This window comes from Trichechus manatus, unplaced genomic scaffold (genome assembly GCF_000243295.1).
Source record: "Trichechus manatus latirostris isolate Lorelei unplaced genomic scaffold, TriManLat1.0 scaffold00012, whole genome shotgun sequence".
In the NCBI taxonomy this organism is placed as follows: Eukaryota; Metazoa; Chordata; class Mammalia; order Sirenia; family Trichechidae; genus Trichechus; species Trichechus manatus.
This window is the reverse complement of record NW_004443948.1, coordinates 31,272,342-31,292,593: the sequence shown is the minus strand read 5'-3', so window position 1 is coordinate 31,292,593 and position 20,252 is coordinate 31,272,342. Positions and strand designations below refer to the sequence as shown.

At 42.8% G+C, this 20,252-nt stretch overlaps 2 protein-coding genes across 2 annotated transcripts in view; both read left to right on the top strand.

The window, feature by feature from the left end:
• Positions 1-6,211, top strand: part of LOC101348492 (glutamate receptor ionotropic, kainate 1) — a gene marked incomplete at its 5' end in the record, with an annotated part of 43,301 nt that extends 37,090 nt beyond the window's left edge. The window contains 2 exons of the mRNA XM_023726677.1: positions 4,273-4,326; positions 6,164-6,211. Coding sequence (XP_023582445.1) covers positions 4,273-4,326; positions 6,164-6,211 — 102 coding nt within the window. The remainder of the gene's footprint in view (positions 1-4,272; positions 4,327-6,163) is intronic.
• Positions 6,212-7,932: 1,721 nt separating this feature from the next.
• LOC111819583 (glutamate receptor ionotropic, kainate 1-like) lies at positions 7,933-19,691 on the top strand. Its single transcript, XM_023726674.1, has 2 exons — positions 7,933-8,101; positions 19,385-19,691. Exons 1-2 carry the CDS (start codon positions 7,976-7,978, stop codon positions 19,610-19,612), a joined length of 354 nt encoding a protein of 117 aa, XP_023582442.1. The 5' UTR covers positions 7,933-7,975; the 3' UTR covers positions 19,613-19,691.
• The last annotated feature ends 561 nt before the right edge of the window (positions 19,692-20,252 follow it).

Genomic DNA, 20,252 nt, shown 5'->3' with positions numbered 1-20,252 from the left:
TAATGACCAAAGTGAAAAACTGGATTCCTGACTGACCCCAGCACGTTAGCTCTTTATGCTCAAACGATGTAACAGACCAGCTAAGGAGACCCCACCGTGCACGCCTTTAAATGTTATCGAAGGTCCGAAAGCAATTCTACTCTTTTTAAAATCCTTTTGTGCGCTGGGTCGTTATCACCACAGGAGTGACTTTCCCGCTGTGGGCTCATGATTCATAGAGAGAGCTTCCTGTCATTTGTCTTACCTTTGTGACATTACAATTTCATTAAATATTCCTCTGGTTTCCATGCTGGCGGGCAGCGAGTTAAGGACCGTGGGATTGGCGTGCGCCGCGTGTTACGTCATCGGATCCTCTCTTCATTTTTTATTTCTTTTCATGTAAAATCTTTATAGCTTGCACACCTCTCAGGCACACCCCCCCCCAGGACCTCGGATAACTGGGGCTGCCTTTCCCCAGACCTTTCCATCCATCCCTTCACCTGGAATTACGGAAGTCATTCTTTAATGCAAATGTTCACGTTTTCCAAAAGCAGTGATGCCCGCTCCTTGCTGCCGAATAGAGAAGCCCAGGTCCCACCCGCAGAGATTCTAAGTCAGGACGTCTCTAGGGTGGAGCCCAAGAATCTCTGGATGTCTTAGGGTCCCAGGGCTGCCACGACAAAGCACAAAAAAGTTGGTGGCTTTTAACCGAAATTTATTGTCTCACATTCTAGAGGTTGTTGTTATATGGTGTGCCATCAAGTGGATTCCGACTCATAATGACCCTGTATGACGGAGCAGAACTGACTCACAGGGTTTCCTGGGCTGTAATCTGTACAGGAGCAGATCGCCAGCTCTTTTTCCCCGTGGAGCCGCTGGGTGGGTTCCAACCACCAACCTTTCGGTTAGCAGCCGAGCATTAACCCGTTTCGCCACCAGCTAGAAGTCTGAATTCAGGCTGTGAGATCCTGAGCAGGGCTATGATCTCACAGAAAACTCTAGGGGAAGATCCTTGCTTGTGTCTCCCAGCTTCAGGCAGCCCCAGGCTCTCCTTGGCTTGGAGATGTGCCTCCATGTGGCCGTTGTCCCTCTCTGTCTCTCTGGGGCTCTTCTCGTTTATAGACCACCACTCCGGCGGACCCACCCTTCTCCGGTGTGACCTCACGCTAACCAGTCACATCGATTTCCCAACAAGGTCACCTTCACAACAGGTACCAGGGGTTAGGACTTCAGCAGAAATTCTGGGGGAGACACAATTCACTCCATCACGCAGGCTGAAAAACTTCCCCAGGCCATTCTCATTTGCATCCTGAATTGTCAGGATTATGGGAAAAGCAGAATTGGAGATTTGATTTTTTGTTTTTAATTTTTCTTCTGCTTTAGGCAAAAGTCTACAGCGCAAATTAGTTTCTTATTCAAAAATTTATACACAAATTGTGTGACATCGGTTGCCATCCCTGCAATGTGTCAGCACTGTCCCCCTTTCCACGCTGGGGTTCCCTGTGTCCGCTTGTCCAGTTTTCCTGTCCCTTCCTGCCTTCTCGTCTTTGCTTTTCAGCAGCTGTTGTCCATTTGATTCGTATCCGTGATTGAACTAAGAAGCACATTCCTCATGTGGCGTGTTGTTTGTCTTACAACCAAGCACGAGACCCACTGCCATCGAGTAGACTCCAATTCATAGCGACAGGGTCTAATCTTTTCTGAAGGTGGACTTCAGGAGTGGCTTCACTTCTGAGTTAGCAGGGTATCCAGGGGCCATAGTCTTGGGGTGGAGATTTGATTTCTGAGTCATGTGTTTTCATTTCCACACAAAGGCCAAAACACAGCACCAAAGAAATCATTTTCGTAACTTGCTCCAAGGAAGTATATCCTCAATTCAGAAGATTTAGAAACAATACAGGCAGTCCCTGGATTACGATCCATTCCTAAATCTGTCTTTAAGTTGAATTTGTAGTTAAGTCAGAACAGGTACGTACGGTTCCTATTTAGCTTCAGTTAGTCAAATGTTTGTCTCAGTATATAGTATATACTTTACCTTTCTATGCATATAAAAGGAACCCTGGTGGAGCAGTGGTTAAGACCTCACCTGCTAACCAAAAGGTTGGCAGTTCGAATCCACCAGCTGCTCCTTGGAAACTCTATGGGATGGTTCTATTCTGACCCGCAGGGTCCCTATGAGTCAGAAACAACTCGATGGCAATGGGTTTGTTTTGGTTTTGGTTTTATGCATATAAAACACTTAAGAAACACTTTCAAATACACAAAAACATCTTAAACAGAAAGTAGAGTGTGCGTTCGTTATTACAAACCATTGTATTTAAGTCAAATTTTGATGCAGTAGGCTTTATGACAGTTCGTTCTTAAGTACCAGTTCGTAAGTCAGATGTTTGTAACCTAAGGACCAGCTGTATCTTCCAAGCAAATGCAACATTTTCTTCTCAGTCGACATCATTTTCCAGGAATCCAAAGTAAGATCACAGCTTAACAATCTCTGCCTCTGTAGCGATGGTTCAGTGGCGGAATTCTCACCTTCCATGAGGGAGACCCGGGTTCGATTCCCAGTCAATGCACCTCAAGTGCAGCCCCCACCCATCTGTCAGTGAAGACTTGCATGTTGTTATGATGCTGAACAGGCTTCAGCAGAGCTTCCATACTAGGATGGACTAGGAAGAAAGTCCTGGTGATCTACTTCTAAAAAATCAGCCAATGAAAACACTATGGATAACAAAGGTCCCGTCGCATTGTGCACGAAGTCACCGTGAGTTGGAGCAACAGCAGCTAGTAACGGCAACCACCTCTACCTAGAACACTTGTCCCTTCTGCTCACCTCCTTCTGCCCTCCCCAACAAAGTAAAAACAATACACACTCATAGAACCTCTAGAACTACCAAGTTCCAGATTATTGCATTGGGTACATCTGCTGCAGAAGACTTCTTTAAAGTGTTAAAAACGCAAAGATGTCACTTTGAGGACTAAGGTGCGCCTGACCCAAGCCATAATATTGTTAATCACTTCATATGCATGTGAAAGCTGGACAATGAATAAGAAAGACTGGAGAAGAACTGATGCCTTTGAATTATGGTGTTGGAGAAGAATATTGAATACACCGTGAACTGTCGGAAGAACGAACGTATCTGCCTTGGAAGAAGTACAGCCAGAATGCTCCTTAGAAGTGAGGATGGCGAGACTTCATCTCACATACTTTGGACAAGTTTTCAGGAGGGACCAGTCCCTAGAAAACGACATCATGCTTGGTAAAGTAGAGGTTCAGCAAAAAAGAGGAAGACCCTCAACAAGAAGGATTGACGCAGTGGCTGCAACAATGGGCTCAAGCATAGCAATGATTATGAGGATGGTGCAGGACTGGGCAGGGTTTCATTCTGTTGTGCATAGGGTCGCTATGAGTGGGAACCAACTCCACAGCACCTAACAACAACAACAACACACCAACATTGTCAAGTCAACATTTAATGAGTTTACTCTAAGGGAGGTATTATACTGAATACTAAAGCCAAGGATACCAATAAAATACGTACCTAAGCATGTACTAGGGAGCAGTGGTTTGTTCTGTGGTAGAATTCTCACCTTCCATGCAGGAGACCTGAGTTCGGTTCCCTGCCAACGTACCTCATGTGCAACCATCACTTGTCTGTCAGTGCAGTGTTCTATGTTGCTATGATGCTGAATAGGTTTTAGCAGAACTTCCAGACTAGGAGAAAGACCTGGCAATCTACGTCCAAAAATTAGACAATGAAAACCTGTGAATCACAATGGTTCGATCTTTTGTGCATGGAGTCATCATGAGTTGGGGTGACTCCAAGGCAGGTAACATGGAATTACTCAGAAACATAGGCGGGGCAGGGGGTAAGGCTCTGTGCCAGCATGGTAAACTCCAAATATAACATTTGTTAACATAAACTATATTTAAATGCATCATATGACTGATTATTTCTATGTAAGTCAAACATGGGGTAATGGAAAGAGTGTTGGATGGAGAAGATCAGTGATCTGGGTCTTCGCTCCATCTATGTCACTAATTGGCCTTGGACTTCTGATCTACTGAGTCTGGATTTCCAATGTCCTTCCCTGTTCCATGTTCCCAAGCTTTTATAGTCACCCTACTAATTATCAGAGCCCTGGTGGGGCAGTGGTTAAGAGCTCAGCTGCTAACCAAAATGTTCGAATCCTCCAGCTGCTCCTTGGAGCAGTTCTACTCTGTCCTATAGGAGCGATATTATCAATTTCTTATTACAGTTCTGTTTCTTATTCTTATCTCTTATTTCTCTTTTGCAGATTCTCTTCATGGGCATGATGACCGAGTACTATCACTACTTTTTCACAACCCTGGTAAGTCCTTCCAGTATAAACAGTATTCCACGAGATAGGAAATATCTCCCCACTGAGTTAAAGTCAACCCTACCGGTGTCAAAGGCAGGATACTGTCATGGAGCTTCACCTTTACTTTCCTACAAATTCTCTAAACCCAGTAATGCTGAACAGCAGCACTTTTTTTTTTTTCTTTCCTTTCCTTTTTTTTTTTTTTTTTTACTAGCATGAATGCATGTGCATCCAGAAAGGGATTAAAATGAAAATTCCATTAAATAGAAACTGTCAAAGTGCAAACTATCCATAAAGAAGCATCATCTAAAATTTCTATATTCATCAGAAGGAACGCCCAGGTGTGACCCTGCGTTCTTTGATCTGATGCGCCTGTATCTGGTAGATAGTTGGGTTAGCTGGGGATCATCTGTCAGGTGTTTGGAAGACCATCAAGACGGGAGTTTGGGAAATGCTCTATGCATTGAACATTTTGCATCGTTAAGAAAAACCATGATTTTGTAGGAATCCAAAAGAAACTGAAAAACCAAGACCAAACCATTTGCCATGGAGTCAATTCTGACTCATGGCAACCCCATATGTGTCCAAGCAGAACAGGGCTCCATAAGGTTTTCATGGCTGGGGGCCTTTCAGAAGCACATGGCCAGATCCTTCTTCCCAGGTGCCTCTGCATGGGTTCAAACGACCAACCTTTCAATTAGCAATCAGGCGTCTAACTATTGAAACCACACGGGGACTCCACAACACCTTCAACTGGGAAAGACGATCAGAATCAAGAGAAAACAATTTAGAGCATTTAACACATCAAAGGAGCCGCGGTGGCACAGTGGTTAAGAGCTCTGCTGCTAACCAAAAAGTCCACAGTTCGAATCCACCAGCCGCTCCTTGAAAATCCTATGGGGCAATTTTACTCTGTCTTATCGGGCCTCTATGAGTCTGACTTGACTCCATGGCAACGGGTTTAGTTTCTTTGGTTTTACCACATCGAAACTATGTGATATCTCTCATGCAATCAGTTTCTGAAATTCATCGCTTTCCCCTGATAAACACACACACACACACACACACTTTCTTGCATGAGAAGAAAATACAGATCCAGCCTCTTTTCTAATCGGAAAGGTGTGTCAACTGAAATCTACCTAGATTCCAGGGGATTCAGTAAGAGGACCATTTAACTAAATAAAAATTAGTGAGTAGGCAAGTCAAAGAATTCCGAACAAGAACGAGGCAGCTGTCACACTCATACTATTTGTAGAAGTAATAAATTACATCCCCCACCCAAATTCTCGCGAGCGTGGAGGGTGCACAGGACTTCACAGGACAAATGCTCTGGGGCAGTGGCCAAAATCATTGCTTCCAACGAGCATGGGGTGGAAGAGTAAGGGTGCAGGACAGAAGTTTCTGAACTAAGGTTTCGGTGGTCTTTCCCATCTTGACTTCCGGACATTCTGGTTAGGTCCTCTGTCGGAACAGTTCAGAGAAAACTTGGGAAATGCAAAGAGCAGAATGTCTCACTCTGAACTCAGTATGCCTCCTCCTTGGTCACCATGAACACGTGGGTATTGCACAAGGCCACTTGGCTCTCTGTCTCAGAACTCTACCAACCCTGGCTCTACACACCCCATTGTTTTTAGTTGACAACAAGACGATTCCAACTGTTGATGACACCATGTGTGCAGAGCAGAACTCTTCCACAGGGTTTTCAAGGCTGTGACCTTTCAGAAGCAGATCACCAGACCTGTCTTCCGAGACGCCTCTGGGTGGGTTAGAATTGCAGCTTTTTGGTTAGTTTGTCAAGCGCTTAACCCTTTGTGCCACCCAGGGCCTCCTTATACACTCCCAATAGCTGGTTTTGGAGAGGTTTGAGAAAAAATATGAACAATGGAACCAATGAAGGCTGACCTTCAGTGGAGACCAGGAGGGATGAACAAGTTGCTATACTTTTTATTCCTTTTCACCCCTCACACTCTTGCTTTCCTTGTTCTTCATTCAAAGGGAAATATTGTAAATCACACCTTGGGCATTCCACATTCTATGTTGCATAGAAACTTCACACTGTAGGTCAATCTAATTTTGCACATGTTTAATTTATTCATTTCAGCACATTGAATTCATGTCATATTGAATCCACAGGGGACTCAATATGCATTCTGGAAGTTTCTGCCTACCCTTCTATAGCTTGAGTAACTTCGCTTCTGTTGAATTAGTGCACTAAAAAATTGTCTTTTTGTAGGTCTTATTCTTTTAATTTGCTTCTTGAAGTACATACCTTTGGTTTCATCTTCATTCTGTCCTGTTTTGCTTTCCTATTCCTACTATTCTTGGCCATAAGTATTAACACAACTTAAAGAAAAAAGAAAATTAGTTACTCGTGCAAGGAAAAAAAGAAATTTTAACATTTAAAAAGGCAGCACACCTTTTCTGATACTTAACTAACTAGCAGTACAGAGCCGTGCCCTTACAGTTCAACCGCCTGATCCAAAGCTTTCCTGGGAAAGGGTATAGATGTAGAGAAGAGTTATCCAAAAGAACGATTTTGTACGCATCTTCTGCACATACAAATCATGGAGTGTTTCTGAAGCTGCTTCTGTTCAGTGACCATTGCCGTCGCTGATTTGTACTGTCTTATGGGGTACTTTTCATAATCCAGTCACATTGTTAGGATGTTTTATGAAAGCTTTTCCTTCCAGCAAAATGTTCTTTCAAAAGTTTATCCTTCGATGTGGTTTATTTTTAATGATATATTTTAGAGTCTAACCTTTTTATATAAGAAAAAATTAAGATTATCATTTAAGTCTGTTTTAAATGTGAATCAACTTCAAAACTTCTGGTTTCCATGCAGCCTCTTCTGTAATGGAGAACGTTGGGGTGTACTTACCATTGTTTCCTGAAACACGGTCTGAAAGGGAACTAGTTCTATAGTTAAGACGCTCACTCCCACACAACCAGATGCTCTAGCTCATTCTCCAAAGAGAACCTTTGGTTCTTATTCCAAGCACGTGTCCAGCGGGCGTTTTGCACGTCCTCACTGTATGGGACGTGAGTTACTGTCCGTGAGCCCAGGGTAACATTTTTTCCTGCTGGGAAAGGCAGCAAGTCTGAGGCAACAGTCTGAGGCAGCAAGATGTGATGGAGAGAGGGGTACCGCCCCCGAGGAGTCCTTCATTCTTGGACCGGTCCCATCGCCACTCAGAACCTCAGTTTTCTAATCTGTAAAATAGAAGCATTGAACCCAAGGAACACAAAGATCCCCTCCAACTCCACAAGGGCTGTATCCTAGGAAGAGAATTCTCTAATGTCTCAGGCATCATATCCTGTGTCCAAGGGCGTATTCATTATTGGCTTCCAAATTTCTCCCCTTGGCTTATCAAAATTCTAACCATACTGCAAAAAAAGAAATGGGTAAAAATGAAAAACTGCTCACTGCCGTGGAGTTTCTCAGGCAGCATGTGAATGGAAAGCATTGGGAAATGTTCTTTTATAGAAACTGTATAATAACAGCTGTCATTCTGGTCTATTGGTTGCTTCTGCAGTCATTAATTCCCTTGTGCCTAAAGAACATTGCAAATGTTAACTCTTTTCTACTTTTGTTGTTTGTAATACTGCACAGGACTTGTTTGCTTTAGATCTGGAACTCTATAGGTACAGCGGCGTGAATATGACTGGATTTCGCCTGCTGAAGACTGACAACCCAGATGTGTCGTCCATCATTGAGAAGTGGTCCATGGAGAGACTGCAGGCCCCACCCAGGCCCAAGACAGGCCTTCTGGATGGCGTGATGACGGTAAGTCACTTTCCTCTTCTTTTTTATTGTTGTAAGAACTATATATAACACAATGTTTGCCGATTCAACTTTTTTTACATGCACAATTCAGTGACACCAATTCCGTTAATCATGTTGCACACCATCACCAGAGCCCACTGAGAAGTGTCCCGTTACCATAAACAGATGCACAATACTTCCGAAACGATGCTTCCCTCTTTCCCCTCTCCTGCCCAATTGTTGTTGTTGTCAGCTCTGTCAAGCCGGCCACTGACTCATGCTGACCTCAAGGGTGTCAGAGCAGAACTGTGCTCCGTGGGGTCTTCGGTGGCTGATTTTTTCAGAAGTAGATCGTCAAGCCTTTATCCCGAGGCACCTCTGGGTGGACTCAAACCTCCAACCTTTCAGTTAACAGTCAAGTGTGTTACCTGTTTGCACCACTCAGAGATTCCTGGATGCCCCTGGTAACTGCTAATAAACTGTGGTATCTAGACACTTGCCTGGTCTTTTTGTGATTGCCTTGACAGTAAGTAGTTTTAAAATAAAATCGTTTTGAATAACGTTTGAATTCCTTAGGAGTTAAGAATGTCCTATGCCTTCGATGAAAAGTGTTACGACGTGTGTTCTGGTTCCCGTGAGAGAAGGAGGAGTAGGTTTGTTAGATAATATTCAAACCGGTGCCCAGCTACTACCAAAAACTGCTATTTTTACTTTCCTGACTGTACATGACTCAGTTGAAGTTGAAACGGGAAGGCAGCGGCCTCAGCCAAATGAAGGCAAAGCGGGAACCAAAGCAAGGGCAAGTAAAGAGAGTTTTCAGCCCCAGAACGTGGCCTTGGGGAGGGGAGGGGGTGGAATCACCTGCGTGAAGGTGGGGCAGAGTCAGTTTGCCCTCCTTGCTTCACCGCGTCTCAGCAAGCAAAGCACATGTGGGAAAAACGCCAGATCTACACAGACTCGGTGCCTTCCTGGTCTTCATATCCTGGACAGGTACAGGCACACCTCTGCAGACAAGACAGCGCTTAACGCCAGCCACCTGTCACTCTAGAAGCGGATGCCAAGCCCTCCTCCTGACAAGTCAGAGGTACTCGGCTGAACAGATAAATGGAAAATTGCCTCATCAGAGAGCTTCTCACTAACGTCAGCCGTCTTTTGCTGTCATACGAACCTTCCCTCACTTTATTTCTCTAATGAAGCTCCCCGTGTGATGAAGACAATAGCGGGAAAAGAAAAAAAAATTCTATGTCTGAACAGCATCATCTAAGGGGAAAGATATTGGGCAAGCTGGCAGGTAATAGCATTTTAAATTGGCATAGTGTTTCATCGTCTCTTCCCATCGTCCGGAGACGCGCTCATACTTTTAAGATGCAATTTACCGATAGCTGAAAGGTGCCATCTCCCAGAGAAATGAACTTGGGATTTCTTTTCTTTTTCCTTTTTTTTTTTTAATGAAAATTAGATGAAAAGAAGAAATAAATGAATAAATTAAGTGGTTCTGGATGATTCCGTGTTCAAGGTCCTTGACTGTTTTTCAAACCTGAAATAACCCTTAAAACATGCAAAGTGAAATGAGAGATAATGATAGAAATCATTTTGGTACAAATGAGCTTTGCTGTGCTTTGGAACACTGCTTTGAATATGAGCTAGTAGACAAAATCCAGTGAAATACTAGACTTCTGAAGCGGGCTGGGGGCGGGGAGCCGGAGAGAAAGAGAAGGAGAGAGATAGAGACACAGAGAGACACAGAGAGAGAGAAGCTAATATGTTAGCGTTTCTCTTCTTCCTCTTGGATTATAATTCCAGCGAATTCAGACATGATTCAAAACCCTCTGCCCACCTCCCAACAGATTTCCAGCGTAGGAGGAGAGCTCAGATAATTTTTTACCTGAGCTCAGGACGCACCACTAAGAGTTTACAGTTTGAAGCAATGTGAACACAAACTGTGGATTTGTGCCAAACATTAAATATTCATCTCAAGTACGGCTTAATTCACCAAAAAAAGCCTCCTTTGTGTTCAGTTATTCTGTGCTGACAGGACAGCTTGTACACATCCACTGAGATGTAGAAGACCGCTGAGCGAGGGGGATGGTGCCCTGCAGTTCACACCGAATCAGCCTGGGCATGAGGCACGTTGCTCCTCAGGGCTGCTACCGCGCCTGGGCAAATGGCAGTCCACGGGGCAGGGAGCGTGGCAGAGGCGGGTCCCAGGAGATGGGAGAAGTTCTGTTCTGCCTGGAGTTATTACTCTCATCCCACCTAAGAGAGAGGTTTCTGAGCTTTGTTATTGTTGTAGTTCATGTTATTGATATGCAAACTATAAAATGGAAAATAAGGATGAATTAGTCCAGAAGAGGGTGGCTCATCAGGGGCCTGTAAAAATGGGTAGAAAAGCTGTATCAGGTCATGTCCAATACTAGTCAAAAAAGTGGTAGAATGCAGGGCCCACCAGAAGCTGGACCCAAAAGTCATGCAGATACAGCTTTGAAGTTGATCATGTCAAGCACAGTATTGACCTTTACTTACCCAAAAAGTCCACTTTGCAGTTCAGTGTTTCCTTCTGTTGGTGGTGGTGATAACTGCCTCCAAGTCAGTTCTGACTCATGGCGACCCCATGTGTGTCAGTGCAGAACTGCGCTTCATGGGGTTTTCAAGGCTGTGAACTTCCAGAAGCAGATGGCCAGGCCTGTCTTCTGAGGCACCTCTGGGTGAGTTTGAACCACCAACCTTTCTGCCAGTACTCCAGCACTTAACCGTTTACACAACCCAAACCAAACCAAAAAAAAAAAAAAAAAAAACTTACTGCCGTTGAGTCAATTACAACTCATGGCAACCCTAGAGGACAGAGTGGAACCACCCCATAGGGTTTCCAAGGAGCGACTGGTGGATTCGAACTGCCAACCTTTTGGTTAGCAGCTAAGCTTTTAAGTACTGCGCCACCGGGACTCCCAGTGGGCTAATTTGGGAATGTAGAAACTGGGTCAAGGAGAGGTTAAAGGGCACATGCAAGGCTGTCCAATGGATCAATCACTGAGCCAAGAAAGCCTCCCAAGTCCCCAAGCCCAGGCGGGATGCTGACCCATCTTTTTTCTCAAGTTGCTTCTGTATTCACTGTTTCTTCTCCACCTGGAATGTAAAAAACTTTTGGTTTCAATTCCTTTGGGTCTATTTATCTCAGATCCTGGTAGTGTAGTGGTTAAGAGCTACGTCTGCTAACCAAAAGGTTGGCAGTTGGAATCCACCTTGGAAACCCTGTGGGGCAGTTCTACTCTGTCCTGTGGGTTCGCTATGAGTCAGAATTGACTCACCGGCAACACATTTGGTTTTTTTGGGTTTTTTCCTGCCTTTCGTTCATTCTTGCATGTCAAGCACTTGCTGTTTGCACTGCCTGCAGCCTTTCCCTCCCTCAGATATTTAAATGTCTGGCTTCTCACGATGTCCAAGGCTTACTCAAATGTCACTTCACAGACCGTCTCTGAAACCCCTTCCTAATATGGCAACCCCTGCCCCCATCATTCTCTCTTCCTTTCCGGCTTTCCATGTCTTCAAAGCCCTTATCACCTGATACATTACATTTTGATCTATTGTTTATTCACTGCCTTCCCCAGAAGAGTATAAAATCCATGAAGACAGAGACTTTTTTTGTTTTTTGTTTGTTTCTGCTCTTTTTCCAGCACTGGAAGAGAGCCTGGCACCAAGTAGGCCCTCAGTAAATATGTATTTAATAAACGAATTAATGTACTAAATAAATATGTATTAAGCTTCTGCTAAGATTCAAGATGTTCAATGAAAAATATTAATGCAGCTCTTCAATACATTTCTGAAAGTCCAAAGAGAGTTCCATTAAGTAAGATACATGCACAATTAGAGAAGATAAAGAGTATTTAAAAGTAATAATATTATTTCAAAGATTAGTCATAGGCTACTGTTAATGTTTAAATAATGCCATTACTATCATAGAATTGCGTTCTCCAAAAGTATAGGCTTTTTTCCACTATTCTACAAGATGGATTTCCCTGTGGTCCTTTTTAGCCATCTTTTTGTGTGTGCCACATATCTATATAGATCCATGTATGAATATACAGAGGAATTTCTTTAAAAATATAAGAAAAATCCCTGTATTTCGACTTCCTATCCACTTATCTATTTTCCTCTTTAATATTATGTATAATTAAGGATTTCTTAGAATTTCATATACTAAAAATATCTTTGAAAGATATTATTAAATGTCAAAATAATTTAAAACTGAAAATAGAGAAATAATTTTGTCCAAGTCTAAAAAGTCTTAACTCCAGACTTAAGAACAATCAATTTAATTAAAGAAAAAATATCAACTTTAAAAACAGGGTTAAAATTGAGTTAATTAAGAAAACTTTTACTGAGTTAATAGAGTTTAAAAACAGTGAAACTCATAAAGAAAAAAATCCTGAGATTAAGAAAAAATAAAGAGCATCCTATCAACTGAAGGTTTAACTCGCTAGAAGTTTTGAACGATTTTGTAAAAAATCAGCTTTCTTCCTTTTTATTACCCGTCAAGACCCAGTAATTTTCTCCTTTGAATTTTTGTTGATACTGTGTGTTTTGTGAGTTATGGCTTTTGAAACTCATTATCTGGGATCGCTTATGTCCCAGCAGCTTCTGGAGAACACAAATCCTGCCAATGTTAATGATAAAATCGTTTTTTGTTTTTTTTTTTTCCTTTGAAAATTTGTAAAACACAAGGTTAAACATGAAGGCACCTGGCAATGAGTGCAAATACATTTTATTCTCGTCTCTGTCTTCTTAGCCTTTTTATTATTTTTCATGAAACTTTTCAAAACATGGTACAATGCATTCTTCGTTGCTACAAAAGCAGTACTTACAGCCAAAATAAGTAAAGCAAGGCATTTTTTTTATCTTGGGAAAATTACCACCACAATGCATTCTTCATTACTGCAAAAGCAGTACTTAGTGGCAAAATAAATAAAACTAAAGGAATTTGAATCTCAGGAAAATTACCACTACTATGTATTATTCATTATAACAAAAGCAGTACTAACAGCTAAGAAACAGAAACAGTGGTGCATTCCACCTGTTACATGTGGAAGCAGTGATTGGGCCCTAAGATTGAATGCAGGGTAGGAATAACCTGTAGGAGTTCCAATCTCTTGAAAAGTACCACTGCGATGCCTTTATTCCTTATTGGAAAGGCATTATTTGCTGTTCAGAAGCTAGAACAGCATGGAGCCAATAACACCTGGAAACAATGAATGGCATAAAGAAGAAAAAGGCCACCATGACCGAATGAAGACTGGCAATAGCTTATGCTTGTGATAAGTACATTCTCAAGAGAACATAGTAACTGGGAAACATAGTGAGGAGGCTTATCTCACAGAAATAAAGGCAAACCTGTAAAAAATTTAGAAAATTCATACATCCGGAGGTGTCACCTAAGACAATGCTCAATCTACACAAAAATGAGGCTCCTACTCAGGATTTTTGAGCTTTATGCATTTCAAAAGGCTCCCACCTTGAGGCTACACATGTTAAAATCAGGCTACCCTCTTTCCGAAGAACTTCAGAGGCATAAAAAGTGGGTGGGATACCATCTGTCCTATGGGTCTTGGAAGGGCTACCTGTAGATTTTCCTCAGCACTGGAGTTGATTCAATCTGTTGGCTTTTTGGATAGACTGGGGTGGTGAGATGGCCCAGTCTCAGGTGGATTCTTCTCTGATTGTGGACCAAAATTGTGTACGATTCAATACAAGGTATGAGTCACAGAAACAACAAAACATTGATCCGTCACCTGTCTTCCCAGTTCTTCAAATGTGTGTGCATTACAAAGTTAAGTCAAAAGCCTTACCCCCTCTATTACACATAAGCACTTCCCACCTTACAATCCACAGGGCAGACATCTTTAAGTCTCAACTTTGCGTGTCCAATGCTACTCCTTTGATGAAAAACAATGGGCATCTGAATTCAGTGGAAGGAACAAGATCTTACTAGACAAGGAAAGCCTGGGTGTAAGTCCTGTCTAGGTCCCCTACTTAACTAGGTGACCCAAGCCCTGCTGTTTTGCCAGTTTGTAGTCAATAAAAGGACAAAAGACATTCTGAGATACCAAGAAGATAAAGTAAGAATTCATTTGTTTTCGTGAATCAGATTCCTTGGCTTGCATGTGTAGCCCAGGATGAGCTTTGCCTGGAACATGCGTGACCTTGTATGTCCATTGACTCACCCAGATGTGTTTTCCAACTTGACGTATAGTCCTCTTTTCCCTAGTCCTCACTTTCTGTCTCCAAAGCTGACAAATTTTCATTGAGACTCATAACATGCCAGCCTCTCTCACACTTATTGCAGTTGCTATCCTATTTACTGAATTTTTGGGGTATGAGTGCATGGTAATATCTTTGCTACCTTCCCCAGACTATTTCCCAGTTCACATGTGGGTGGCTCTTCCCTTCCTCCCGTGTGTCAGGTATTTAGGATGCTCAATACCCCTCCCACCTCTTTGGCACTCAGCAGCATCCACTCCCGCAAACTCATGCTCCCAGCCAGGGCTCCTCCAGGCAAAGCCCTAGCACTCCCACCTTTATCAAAATCCTCATTACTTCCATGAGACATATCTCAAAAAAGAAGGAAACGAGCCAGTTCACACTAAGTGGGGAATTCTCCACTTAGTATGAACTGGCTCGTTTCCTTCTTTTTTGAGTTGTGCCTTGTGGATGAGATACTTGGATTTTAATAGAGGCAATTATTAACACTGAGACAGGCAGCTCAAGAAAATGGGAGGGTGTATTTGGGAGCATGTCCTTCCCAGAAACTGCCTTGTCCACCTACATCAGACAGATGAATGCTTCCAAGTTTGGAGCGAATATGGGAATTTTATCTTTGTTGTCCATTTCTTCTTCAAAGACTAGACATCCCTTCACAACTGCCACTTCTTCTCATTTTTTTCAGCAACAGCTACATACCAGGGAGGCAGCAAAATCTGGGAACTCTGTAAGGCCATACAGTATTGTTAGTCCTTGTCCCTAAGGTGAAGTAGCATCTCATGGGGTATATTGTGTTGGGGGTCCCCAAGACCACTCTCAGGTGCAACGATTCACTAGAAAGGCTCAGAGAACTCAGAAAACGTGTTATAATTATGGTTATGGTTCAGTACAGAAAAGGATACAGATTAAAATGAGCAAAGGGAAAAGGTTCAAAGAGCAGAGTTCAGGAGAAACCAAGTTTCCAGTTGTTCTTTGCCAGTGGAGTCACATGGTCAGTGCTTAATTCTCTCAGTAACAATGAGTGACAACATGCAGATAGTATTGCCAACCGTGGAAGCTCACTCGAACCTTGGTTCAACCAGTTGCCTTCGAGTCATTTCCAACTCATGGAGACTCCATGTGAATCAGCGTAGAACTGTGCTCCATTGGACTGTCAGTGGCTGATTTTTGGAATGTGCAGGGTTTAACTACCCCCAGCTCATTTAGTTCACCCTTTACTGCACATTGTTGCAATAACCTGAACACAGTGCACTGGGAAGAAGCCTACTTTCAGGACATTTATTTCATGATCCATGGTGTGGTAAAATATATTAATTAGGTTAAGATGTAAGTGTATATAAGCAAAGTTTTTCTAAAAACTTTCTTACAGGCATTGACGAATGTCATTGCAGCCACATTTTTAATATAAATAAAATGCGAACATAAACACATCTGGAAGAAAAACATTTGCAACGTGGGAGAATTTTCTTTTACATTTACCTAAAATGACTTGAGAGTTGCTTTTTGGTAAGCAGCCTTCCCCCAAAAGGAAGAAAATTCGGTGACAGGTTATTAGCACTATAGAATAGTTATAGTAAATGTCTCTTCTAAGAAAACATTTTATGTCAAAGAGAAGCATATTTCTAGAATAAATTGTTTTCTTCTTTGGATTTGAAAGGCACTGATGAGACCCAGGAGTCCCTGGGTGGAGCAAATGGTTAATGCCCTTTGCTGCTAACCCTAACATTGGAGGTTTGAGCCCATGAGAGGAGCCTCAGAAGAAGGCCTGACGTCCTACTCCCAAAAAACCAGCCATCAAAAACCCTATGGAGCACAGTTCTACTCTGACACACATGAGGTTGCCATGAATCAGAACTGACGACCGCTGGTGTGTGTGTGTGTATGTGTGTGTGTGTAATGAGGCCTACAGTTTTGAATATTTTTATTGCCCATCCCAGTGGGAGGCAGCCTTCAGTTTATAAAAAGGTCATAAACTGAGTTTATTAAAAGGTCACACTGTTGGAATTCTACTCCTTCTACTCTATCAAATCAATCATCAATCAATTAATAAATATACAATTTTAAAGTATATTCTCCCCTGAAAAGGCCCAAGTTGCCATAGCATAGTAGCTAAGGGTGTCAGCTCTAAAATCTGAGCCTGCATCCTGAGTTGGAATCCTTACTCCTTACCTTACGGTCACATAACTTTAGTTAAATTACTCTACATTCTCTCCTCAATTTCCCCTTCTGTAAAATAGGAACAATGAAATCTATTTCAAAGGGCTTATTTCAAGAATTAAAAGAAATAACACATGTAAAATGGTGACAATGCCTGGCACTATAAAGTAAGCTGTTCATTAATATTAACCTTTACTGACCTACTATTGTGATTATTGAGTCACCAGACACATCTCTGGTTTAGAAGTAGCTTGGCTTCATGGTTAAGGGCATAAACAGTAGCACCAACTTCCTGGATTTGAATCTTGGCTTTGCCTCTCACTGGTTTGGAGATGTCATTTAACCTCTCTCTGTGCCTGAGTTTCTTTATCTATAAAAGAGTACAGGTTATAGTGAAGATTAAATATTTGCAAAGTATTTAGAAAAGCCATAATCTGCCAGTAGATTGCTGTTGTTAGTTGTTGGTGAGTCCATTCCAACCCATGGCGACCCCATGTGTTTCAGATTAGAACTGTGCTCCATAGGGCTTTCAAGTCTGTGACCTTTTAGAAGCAGATCATCAGGCCTGTCTTCAGAGACATCTCTGAGGGGGTTTGAACAACCAACCTTTGGGCTAGTAGTTGAGTGCTTAACTGTTTGCACCACCCAAGGAGTCCTGCCTATAGATTGTTGTTGTCGTGTGCCATCAAGTGTGACTCATAGGAACTTCATCGGACAGAGAAGAACCGCCCCATAGGGTTTCTTAGGCTGTAATCTTTGTGAGAGCAGATGACCAGGCCTTTTCTCCCACAGAGCCGCTGGGTGGATTCAGACCACCAATCTTTCAGTTAGCAGCTGAGCACTTAACCGTTGTGTTATCAGGACCCCTTGCCAATAGATTACTGTCTCCTAAACAAACTAAATTAGTATAGCAGAGTGATGGATAACATGGGTGTTAGAATCAGACAGACAGGCGTTCAAACCCTGGCCTGAAACTAATTAGCTTAGTGGCCTTGGACCAGTCTCTTAAATTCCCTGAGCTTCAGTTCTCTCATCTGTAAAATGAGTTATATCTGTCTTGAATTGATATTATCAAAATACTTTCAAGCTTTAGCAATCCCCATCACCACCAATCTAACTTCTATAAATGACAATCATATGAGTAAAGTGATTTATCTCAGACCTACATCTTAACTACTTGGGATTGTACAGCATTCGCATACAAAAAAGATGCATTTTATTTTAAGGCATGACATAATTTTAATTTCTCAGCCAACCGTAAACAACATTTATGTGCCAGGAAATATGTTAGCCACTAAAAGTTCAAGTTGAGCCATTTCTGCCTTCTAAGAAACATATGTTCTTATGGAGACGCAGCTATGAAAACAAGTGATTCTAAATAGCAAGATAAATGCAGTGAGAGAGACTGCACGGGATAAGGATGCAAAGCAGAAGTGTGCTCTGGCCTCAAAGACGGAAAAAATGAAAAATGTGTTAACCCCTATCCTCTCTTTCCACTCCCACCAAGAGATGCCATGTAAATGTTGAATGAATCAACTAATTTTGGGAAAAAAAATAATCCATTGCTCTCTAGTCAATTCCAACTCATAGCGACCCTATAGGACAGAGTAGTACTGCCCCATAGGGTTCCCAGGGCTGTCAAGTTGATTCCAACTCATAGCAACCCTATAGGAGAGCAGTACCGCTCCATAGGGTTTCCAAGGCTATCAAGTCGATTCCAACTCATAGTGACCCTATAGGACAGAGTAGTACTGCCCCATAGGGTTTCCAAGACTGTAATCTTTACGGGAGCAGACTACCACATCTTTCTCCCTCATGGTGTCTGGTGGGTTTAAGCCGCCGACCCTTCAGTTAGTAGCCAAGCTCTTAACCACTGCACCAGCAGGGCACAGAAAACCACGTGATAATCTATCGTCATTCTATGACCTGGATTCCCGTGTTAGCACTATCAATTATTGGCTGTATGTATGACCCTACACATATCGATATTGGGTCTGGAGGTCAGTGTCTCCATACAATAAACAGGTTTACCTATTTGTGCCGTTGCTTTGGGGAAGAGGGTTGCCGAGAATTTCAAATGAATGCATTGAAGCTGCAGTGGGAACCCTCAAGTAAAATGGGAGGGTGTTACCAGATTTCATCCCCAAAACAAACCACAGAGAAGTATATTTTATAAAATGCTGAAAATATCATGTCAACTTTTGCCAATGAGGGAAATTCAATGAAGAGAGGAAGAATGAGCTGCCCAGCCCCCAAAAGAAACCACCATTTTCAGTCTCTACCAGGAAGGTAAGTGCTGTCAAAAGCAGGCAAATTGAGAGCAAGTTACACGTCTGTTCTTTAAAGAGTTCCCCAAGCCTCCTGTTGAATTTGATTCCACAGCTACCACCTTCTTGACCCTAGAGAATGGAAGCGGCCAACCCAAGTATCCTTATCTGCAAATCACCTGTTAGTTTTGCTGGCGATCGTGTTTTTCTACCAAATGCAACTAAGTGAGTAGGTAGATAAATACTGAGAAACAAAATCTGCTTTGGAAATATTGAGCTTTAGTAGCTTCTAACTCAATGTAATCGATCTTAACACAGTGCTCAGCCTACAGACATTCCAACAATAGCTATTCCCCGAATCAAGTCTTTGTGGCTGACCTGAGTTGCTTTTATTTATTTATTTTTAAGAACTCAAAACAAAGTATAGCTATTATTCCAGTTTACTCTGGAGTGGGACGTATTATTCCGGGGAGAAACAGCTATTGGAGAGTGAACACTGCTCAGCCGGAGAATAGACAGCCATTTAGATCAGACAAACGTGAGCTGAGCAAGCAGGGTGTGAGATTAAGCAGGGAAAGAAGGTAAGCGAAGGTGGAATTGAAGGTGCGGTGTGTGTTTTCCTCCGCAGACTGAAGCAGCTCTGATGTACGATGCTGTCTACATGATGGCCATCGCCTCCCACCGGGCCTCCCAGCTGACCGTCAGCTCCCTGCAGTGCCACCGACACAAGCCTTGGCGCCTTGGGCCCAGATTTATGAACCTGATCAAAGAGGCAAGTGCTGCTCCTCACTTCGGCTTAGCACTGTTTGCGTCGTCCATCTGGTGTGGTGCTTCCCGCTTGGTTCTGCGGGCGTGAAGTCTGTAGGGAGGGGAAGCTGGGACTTGGGTGGTAAAAGTTGGTCTAGAAGAACTGCCAGGAATGTTCCAGCGTGATGTTGGGAAGTTCAAAGAAGCTGGTTGTTTGTTGCCATCGAGTTGGCGCTGACTCATGACGAGCTTGTGTGTAACAGAACAAAACGTTACCTGCGCCAACTTCATGATGGTGGCTGTGTTTGAGGCCACTGTTGCAGCTATTTCGTCAATCCATCTCATTGAGGGTTTCCCTTATTTTTGCTGACCTTCTGATTTACCACACATGATGCCCTTTTCTAGTGATTACTCTTTCCTGATAACGTCGGTATGGCAAACTGACAAATGGGTGGTGGTCAAAGAAGCTACCATATTGTCACCCTAATCATCTTTCATTTCGACTATGGGCCCAGCTAGTTCTGACCCTCCACGCACGTACAGGGGAGCTCGTGGGTGCTCATTCCATGGTGCGTGGGGTCAAGGGGAGGGTTTGTCCATCACTGAAGGGAACCAGAGACATCTCCCATATGTCAGCCCACCATCCCAAGGGCTCCTAAGGCTTGGGTTGTACATGGCTGAATGGCTGGATGTCTTCATCTTAATGATATAGTGACTATTTTGCCATTTGTCAGTTAACTTGAAAAGTC